At 37.2% G+C, this 9,559-nt stretch overlaps 1 protein-coding gene across 1 annotated transcript; it reads right to left on the bottom strand.

Annotated features, from left to right (window-relative positions):
• Window positions 1-238: 238 nt before the first annotated feature.
• Window positions 239-9,328, bottom strand: TDRD15 (tudor domain containing 15). The gene is made up of 2 exons (XM_050893915.1): window positions 9,272-9,328; window positions 239-7,306 (listed from the first exon to the last, which is right to left on the bottom strand). The coding sequence occupies exons 1-2, from the start codon at window positions 9,291-9,293 to the stop codon at window positions 1,275-1,277; spliced, it is 6,054 nt and encodes a 2,017-aa protein (XP_050749872.1). The 5' UTR covers window positions 9,294-9,328; the 3' UTR covers window positions 239-1,274.
• Window positions 9,329-9,559: the final 231 nt, after the last annotated feature.

Raw genomic sequence — 9,559 nt, 5'->3', positions numbered from 1 at the left:
GAGTGTTCTTAGATCTTATTTGCATAAAGAGAGGCATTACATGTATTGTCTATCATTAGGGTTGTACTCATTTTTTCATTTAAATTCAAACAATCACAGGGCATACAAAGAAAATCTCTCACACTTCAGACCTCTTCATGCTTTATCTTTGTCCAAACAACTGAGGAAGGAGGCAGGGGAAAAAAAAAAAATAATTAAAAAAATTAAAAAAAAAAAAAAAGAGAAATATCTGACAAATTCTTGTAATTTCAGAATGGTTACTGAAAAAAAAAAGTTCTACGACATATACAGTGTATCATCACTTTTCAGTTCTGATATTTCCTTCTCCTACAAAGGAAAAAAAAAAAAGGCTCTGAATGTTTCCCTTCAAGATACAAACAGACTAAGTGCATGGAGAAAAGTTCCTCTCTTCACCTTGACAGATGAGTGGGGAGGATGGAGGAGAGAGATCAGCGGAACATGCACACTCAGCATGTCGAGAGAGAGAGAACAACCCCAATTGTGATGCAACTCAGATACCAAGAGAACCTTGAGACAGGTCAATGGCATCGTGACACCAAGAGCTAACTGAAAACAACTGAATGGGTGTCTCTCCCATAAATGGGGATCCAAGTTTTTGGCTTATTGTTAGTGAACTTTCTTCTAACGAGAAAAGATACTCACAGAGGAACTTTGGAATTAGAAACAAAGAGAAGAATATGCTTGGCATCTTTGTTTTCTGAGCATCCAAAACGAGGAGGAGACAGCACCACTGTAAACCAGATGTTACTGCAAATAAAGTTTTATATATACACACACATAAATTGTAAAAACATTCTGACAGAAAGGTTTGCCAAAAACATGATTGTCTAAATAAATATAAAATGAGATCTTGGAAGGAAAAAATAATATACCAAGAGCAGTATCTGTATCATTTTTTTTTTTAATGCATTGAAGAAGTACTTTCCTAACTGCAGTCTACTTATTATTCAAATAATGTTTTTGATAGTATCTTCACACTGTCTTTCTCGACTGTGGCACATCAGAATCACAAGTCTCAACCAGTGCTTCTGGTAGCAGATTTACTCTGTGTTAAGTCAATTTTACTTTTCTTATCATCACAATGCTGAAAAAAACCAACTTCTTCACAGTATTGTCCATCTTTTGCAGTTTTTCTTTTTCTTCAGTGTTATATGAACTCAGATCCTTTGTTAATGATATTCCAGCGCCTACTTTACCAGACTTCCTTATTTGAAACTTTATCACAGATAGTCCTATGCTTTGGCCACTTTGTTTCACTTCTTTGCTTTATTTCTGCCAGCAAAATAAGAGTTTTCATCATAATTATAATCTGGTTCACAAAGGGAAGCACAGTAACTAGAATCTGGACACTCAGGCTGCAAATCTGTTTTTTCTGACTTAATTCTGTCAATTGGAATGAGGCAGCACCTCCTTCTGGAGCAGACTGCATGGCCAGCAGCAATTAAGGCATGAGCTATATTGTTCTCCTCATACAGAACATCCACCTCTAATTTCATTTCAGAGCCATAGTGTTTAAAATGAAATATCAGACTCGGTTTACTAAGAAGCTTCTGAAACAGAAGTTTAGCTTCATCACTCCAGTATTCCCCCTTGGCAGGAACTGTATCATGTAAAGAGCAAGAGTGTGCCAAGCGTGGTAAATAAGACAGACTTTCTGGAATAACTTTAAGTTTATGGATATCAGAGTAAGGGATGCTCTTCAGAAAGCCATAATCAATAAATGTAAGAACAACAGACTGACTTGTTACTTCACTAATTTCTGCCCTGTTCCACTGTGCTTCCAGTCCAAACTTGATCAAGCAGCTAGCACCAGGAGCCACAATTTCTTTTGGCAAAGCTGGCAAGTTGTCAGGAAGGTCAGAGAGCAGCAAAGACAAGTTTTGCATGCAATCAAATAAGACTTCAAACTGGATGCAGAAGTTTGAGGGATCAGTAACTGCAGTTGCAAACCCAGGAAACCTTCTGCCACTCTGCAGCAGCGTCCATGTGATTGAATTCATCTTGAATGATGTATCAAACTCCTTACAGTCTGTATTACTGGATTTTTCGGGTCCGACAATAGTCCGAAAATGACTTAGGAGCTGGTTCAAATACTCCTGAAGCAGAATTTCCCCTATTAAAATATCTACTTCCCAGATATGAGAGGATTCCAAGTATCTCAAAAACAAGATCCTTATTTCATGATCCAGGAGTGCATTTACTACATGGACAAACTGAATTTTCTTCAGTTTTTTAAACCAAACCCATTTACAAAACACAGCTTGTTTAGGAATACTTTTAATCTCACCACGGAGCATCTTTGCATTATTTAAGGACACCATCTCACACTTGCCATAATCCATGAAAAAAACTAGCATTAACTTCTCCCTGACAAATTTCTTTATCACTTTTGATCGATACCACTTCAAGTTCCTTTCAGATTTTGTCATGCATTCCAATCCTTCTTCAATGTCATCCACTCTAAGCATATCACTTCTTTGTGCTTCTTTGACAAGCATTACATTTAACTCATGTAATATTTGCAAATTTCTAAGTAACTGTACATGAAATTCTCCACTCTCTGAAATATTAATCACTTCTGCTCCTTCTACCTGTCCAGAATTTAGATCTTGAGGAAGGACACTTAAGGGTGTTTTAGAAGTAGTCTTGATCCTAACAGCCTTAGTTTTACTTTGACCACCTAAACCATTCCTAGACTTTCTATCTTGAGGATTACCCTTTGTAACCAGAATTCGTTTTGGCCTATTTTCCTGATTATGCACTGGTGTGTTTTGCCACCTTGTCCTGCCTTTTTTCCGCAGAAGGTCATTAGACATAGACTTTCCATCACAAATTACATCTATTTCCCATCGCTCTCCATGTTGCTGTAAGAACTTGCAAGTGACTGGCTTGTTACTTATTTTGTTTACAAAAGAGGAAGTGCTTTTATTAGTCCAGCTTTCATCAGGAACACTTTTTACTCTGCTAAGGAAACAATGAATACTGAGCCTCGGCAAAGTTAAGAACTTTTTCTGAATCCTGCAGATTTTTGAAGGACTAACAACAGCTGCATTACCATAGTCAATGAACTCTATCTCAAAGGAGTTTCCCGATTTCAGAGTTTTAATAACTGCTCTATAGTAAAAACAATCAGTGTCATGCTTTGCAACAATGAGATCCCCTACCATGAGCTCATCTAAGCAATTTTCATGACCTATATTCACCATGCTTTCATTTAATTCTTTTGCTAGTTGTATTACTAATTTTTCATCCTCTGCAAGCTGAACATAGAAACTTGATAGACTATTCGTACAAGAAATATACCCTGCTACTTCAGAATTCACCTGAATATGACGTTGAGGAAGACTGATTAATTTAGGTATATTTTCATTACTCCTTTCCTGCTGACCGGTATAATTTAGTCTTTCATCACAAGATTGAGAGAGAGCATTTACAGTTACCTCCTTTGAATTTAAAGCAGGATGACAGAGTGAGTGAGAAGCAGGCTCTCCAACCAGAGGTTCCTCTCTGTGCTCCAGAACAGCACTGACAGTATTTCTAAGACCTGGTTCTTCATTGTCCTGTAAAGTTAGCAGTTTTGAGGACCCACTACACAACTTGTGTGTGCTACATGCAGTTAGCTCTTCATCTCCAAAATTCTGTCCAATATCTGTCTGATAACACTTATCATATACTTGGCATTTTGCTTCAGTTTTTAATTTAACTCTTTCAGGATTTTTAGCTGTTACTTTATTAATCTCTTTGTCATCTTCCATATGACATATCACTCCTCTGTTACTTCCAACAAACTGTTCCGTACAATTTTTCAGTGCCAATTCTTCCAATATTTTTTCTTTAATTTTCTGACTGACTTTGAGCTGTCCATCATACAACTCCACAACAATCTGTCCATCTGATTCTCTGGATACAATTACAGCCTTCAGCAGTTTACCAAGGAATGTTTCCTCAAACCATCTAGTAACTCTTGCTGGAATTTTTGTCTCTCTAAGATCTGACAGACAGCATTTAATAGCTTGCATGGGTGTGAATATTAGGTCAGTGGCAGACTCTGGAATAGGCATCAACTGGTCTCTCTCTACCATATTCTTATTTCCAAAATCCACAAAGTCAGCACATAGATAGGATGTCGATTCCACAGGAAAAGCCAAAGCTCTATAAAAGAGACCATCTTCAAAATATCTGGCTATACATAATCGTGTATTGCTGGTATCATATTTTGCATTATTTGACATTTTACTTAGGACACTAACCTTCTTCATCAATGCCTCTATAGTTTCAGTGTTTCGATTAAGCTGACAATAGAATTTTGAAGGACTATGTATGTGAGTTATATAAACCTCCTCCTCACTTCCAACTTTTATATTGAAAGATGAGTAGCAAAAACTGTACAGAGAACCCAAAGATGCAAGGTTTCTCAGACCAATATATTCAGACTGGGTGAGACCACGTTCTCTGAGGAATTCCTCTGCACTAGTAAATGGAGTCTGTAAGTCAACTATATTGCATAAACAGTTGGGGCTCACAAGAATAAGAGCATAAATGATGCAAGTCAGTGGTCCTCCAGAAGCAGAAATTAAGTCTTCAAAATGTCTATGCACTTCTTCAGACCGATTAAGTGAGTCAATTTGTAAGGGTACATCTTTAAGTCCACATCGAAATGCTTGACTTTCCAGAGTTAAGAAATCTGGAAGAACAGCTTGAAGATCTTTAAGTAAAACTCTTTCCCGATAACCATAGTCTACAAAAACCACATCAACTTCGTTTGTGGATACTTGCTGCACAACAGTTGCTCTGTACCACTTCCCATCTTTGGGACGTTTAACAATACAGGCAACCTGCCCAGTTTTGTAAGGACTGGTATGCTCTTTATAGTAAGTCTGAATTTGTTCCATTAAGTTATTTAGCTCTGGCAGTTTGCTTTGCAACTGACATGAAAAATCTGCTGGGGAAACAATGCAAGAACACACCACTTCAAAAACAGCTCCTGGTTTAAACACAAACTCTTTATAAAATAATTTTTCCTCACGTACCGATTTATGCCTTTTAGAGATAGCACCTTTTCCAAAACAGGACAGCACAACAGATTCTCTCAGCACTGAAGGCACACTTAATGATTTTTCCTTCTGAAATACCTCTCCATTTCCAGATACCTTATTTTTACGAATACTACAGATGCTCTGTGCATTTACTTTTTTTTTTTTAAATTTGTGGGGATTCAGGTCTTGACTTTTTTTTGCTGAATTTAGAATAGGATCTGGTGTCTTTTCCCAGTATTCAGCATATCCAGCTTGAACCATACACATTGCAACATTTTCTTGCTGCAAACCATTCCTATACTGTGCATTAACAACATACTTGTTGTTTTGCTTTCCAATGACATGAAGCAGCAGTAGTTTGTTAAACACAATGCCTTTGAAGAAATCAGTTTCCTTTTTAACCCACACATCATCAACAGGAAACGTGCAAGCAAGTGCACAACACATAGCTAAAGCTGGTAAATCAGAAAATTCAGGAAGCAATGTTTTCACATCACAACAGGGTACTGTATCTGTATTTCCAAAATCCAAAAAATAAACAGTAATGTCTACACAAAGCACTTCAATGACAACACCCCGATAATAATGCATGTCTTTGCTATACCGGGCACAGCACAGCAATCCAGGTTCTGGGTTTTTAAGGACCATTTCATCAGCTCCACATTGGTTATATGCATCTGCAATATTTTTCATCAAGGCTTGAAACTCCTTCTGATATTCACATGTTTGAATCCAGAAGTCAGATGGATTTATGACATATACCACAAAAGCAGTATGGAAAGAATTCATTTGCATTTCTACTATTTTGCAGTGGCTTGACAAAGAAATATCCCATTCATGTAAGCCATTTTTTGTATGTTTATTTCCAGTACAATTCCCAAACAAATTGTATTTCTCATGACATGGTTTGTACTTCACAGCAACACTTGTGATTTTTGTTTCCGAAAGCGAGACACATGATGGAGCTGCCTCATTCAGGTTTTCTGGATGCTTAGCATTAATTCCAAGATTTTGATTTTGCAACGTAATATAATACAAGCGTTTAATGTCATTGAATAAATCAACATGGACACACACAGAAGTTCCTCCTATCAAGGCCTGTATAAGTTCTTTCAGCTGAACTTTTATTACTGTTTCATCCTGACTACCAAAACAAGACAGTGCACATGGAAATGAAATCATTGGCAATGCCATGAACTCTACTTTAAGTTTCTGAACGCAACTAGATGGTACAGCTTCAATATTGCCAAAATCCATAAACCAGACTTCCACATCATCAGAGAGAAGCTGTTTTATCACTCCTCTATGCCATTGTCCATTTTGCCTTTTGGCAGCACACAGTAGCCCTAAACTATCAAAAGATTTATTATTTTCTGTATTGATAGCTTCATAGTACAAATGCATAGCTCCTGTCAATTCTTCCAGCTCTTTCTGCCATTTCTGTATTTGACAGTAAAATTTATTTGGGCTTACTGCAACAGTTATTTTTACATTTTCTTTACTGCCAACAGATAGACGTGGAAAGAGATCATCTGGAACTGGCCAAAAATCTGTTACTTTCTCAGAATTACTGAAAGTAAGCAACTCCTTGACTGAATGCTTCTGTTGCAACAATTGTGGCACTCTCTTAAAAAGCATTTCTTGGGGAAACGCTCTTAATGTTTCTACAATAAGACAAAATGAATCTCCATCAATAAATTTTCCTAACTGCAGTTCAAGAACATCATCAATGATCTTTGGCACTTCTAGAATAAACAGCTGGTATGGTATAACAGCTTTCACATGACCTGTAATCTGTAATCCTACCAGAGATGAAAAATAGTTAATGGCTTTTGGACCCCATTTTTCTCCAAGAGGAAGTATGCTTGCAAAAACACCCAAAACCACCTTTGGAGGCAGCTGAAACAATTCATCACAAGCAGAAGCAAGATGTGTTTCCTCAACCACTAGCACTTGCCCAGTGTCTATAAGAAAAGCCTCACAGATATTCTCTCTCTTTTCCAGAACTCTTCCTCTATGCCATTTTCCTTCTGCGTCTTCCACCAAACAAGATCCACCAACGTAAACATTATCTTTTACTTTGAATACACGTTGTATTTCATTTTGTAGTATGTAATAGTCAAGCTCACATCCTGCCTTGTATTGACCCTGGAACACTATAACCAAGCATTCAGGATGGCATTCTATATGAGTTATCTTCAGATTCATATCTACTATGTTTGGTGAGGGAGTCAGAGATTCCATCCTGTCTGCAAAGAAAAGGAGCAAGATCAGCCTGATAATTTCCCGTATTTTTTCTTCGTCAACTAATTCCTTACATGTAATTTGTTTTCAAAATGCTTTAATAGCACATTATTACACTTGCAGTTAAAATGTATACTAAACATTTAACAATGTCATGTTTTATGCAACTGGGATACACTTGACACAATTCTCTTTGTAAAGACATGTTCAGATAACATCTGAAAAAAAGTACCTCTGGACTTGCTCTTGTGGCTACAGACTAATTTTATCACTTGAGAATAATTCGTAATCAGAAAGCTATTCCCAGAATAACACAGAGAATTAAAGATTATATCAGAAAACTGGGGGACACACACACATGAATTGGACATGCAGGGATGTGGAACAGGACAGTACAGACGACCAGGAAGATAACTGTATTCCTTCTCAAAGAAAAGTATTTCTGCTCAAAGAAAACAAAAGAGTGGAAAGCAATTCATGTCATTTATACAGTCTCTGCTCATCTCACAAATATTACTTACATCCAGGAAATTTAACTGCAAATCTCTCCAAAGGAGATCCAATTCAGTGTTCGATTGCACTGGACTTGCAGTTACAAGGAAAGTCTACCTGTAAAAGTATTCCCAGGCTGTTTCTCTCTTTTTTTAGTATATGAATGCCCAAGGACTCCTCCCCACTCACCCTGCTTTTTCTGTGTAAATCATTCTTCAAATCAATGACATCTCACAGCTCTGTGCTTTACTGTTTATTTAATCTGGCTGTTTATCCACTATCAGGTATAGCTGTAGCATATTTTAAGTTTTCATAATTGCAAGGACATACAGAACACATTCTCTATGTCCAACATTTCTGAACTGCCCATCAACTAACAATTGTGCCAGGCGTGTTTTGTACTGTCTCAACACTCTGACTCTGACAGTTTAAGTACCTTCAAACCCTTCAGATACTTCTCTGACCTTCATCGATAATCTGGTCTTCAAGATGAGCTTCCAGTTCCATTCAAATTTGTCAATGGATCTGTGATTTCACATTGTTTACAAAGTCCGTGAACGCCCATTATTTAACCAAGCAATTCAATGAAATAAACTGCTGTTCTAAGAAAGTAATTACAGGTAGACAACACCTGTCAAATGCAAAGACAGTGGATAAACACACAAGGATTGACTGGACCAAGCATAAGCTTGATTTATAAATTTCTACGTAAAGCTGAAAGTGAAACTTTCAGTTTCAACTACAAGTTATTAGAGCAAGATCTTCCTCAGCCTCCAAAAAAATCTTCAACGGAACTGCCATGATAGTTTCTATCACAAGCATACATGAAGTAGCGAGTGATCATACAACCTGTCTTCAGAATAAATCTGATCCCCATCATTCTAGTTCCACAAAAAATAAAAATTAATAAATAAATGAGCACTCCTACTGTAAAGCTTACCAGAACATCTTAGGCAGGAGGAGGAAGGACACATGACTTTTCAAAAAAAAAAAAAACAAAAAAAAAAAAAAAAAACAAAAAAAAACCCAAAAAAACACAAAACACCAGCCACCCAAAAAAGCCTCCCAGTAAAAGCAGTATCAAATCCAGATCTTACAAATACCTCCTTAAACAAGCCCCTTTGTTTTTCACTTTTCCCTGTAATGAAATAGAAAGCTAATTTGGGGGGGGGGGGGGGCGAGGGGGGGGGGGGGAGGTTTAATGAAAGAAAACAGCCTTCAGAAAAGGGTTCTGTCTGCCTGGAAGAAACATCTGATCGTTAGAGAGACTCAAACTTTTGAAGGTGCAGCACTGACACTTTGGACACTTTTTTTTTTTTCTTCATTGAAACAAAGCCCTGGTTGCAGAAACACATAACAAATGAAAAAAACCCGTGCATCAACATTTGCTTACCCATTGTCACAGCCCAAATAACAGCATCGCACTGACAAAGCCACATTTCTACAGTTTACAAAATGCCCTTTTGCTTTTTACTCACCTATATACCAGCTAGGACTCATTCATTCAGAACACACCTTTAGAAACCTCAGCCCTCTTGTTAATAACTCTGCATCTTTCTACAAGGAAAGATGATAGAAAAATCATTAGAAAAATATACGTAAACAAAATTCTTGTACTACTTCTCTAAATCCTCCTCCTGCCCAACAAACACACCCTGGAAGAGTTCCTCATACCCAGTTTAATTAGAGTGTTAAGATTTCAAAACATGAAATTACAAAACTGAATCCACCTTCCTAAAACCATGGTAAGACCATTCTTTCTTCAC

The sequence above is a fragment of the Gymnogyps californianus genome, chromosome 3 (genome assembly GCF_018139145.2).
Source record: "Gymnogyps californianus isolate 813 chromosome 3, ASM1813914v2, whole genome shotgun sequence".
Classification (NCBI taxonomy): domain Eukaryota; kingdom Metazoa; phylum Chordata; class Aves; order Accipitriformes; family Cathartidae; genus Gymnogyps; species Gymnogyps californianus.
Note: the sequence above shows the minus strand (reverse complement) of the source record. Positions and strands in the feature narration are given on the sequence as shown.

What these genes read in the sequence shown, in the direction of transcription:
- TDRD15 (XM_050893915.1), bottom strand. Translation starts at nt 9,293, where the DNA reads ATGAGTCCTAGCTGGTATATAG. An exon ending in GAGTCCTAGCTGGTATATAG is followed by an intron (nt 7,307 to 9,271) that starts GTGAGTAAAAAG and finishes TTTTCTTTGCAG; the next exon opens with ACAGGATGGAATCTCTGACT.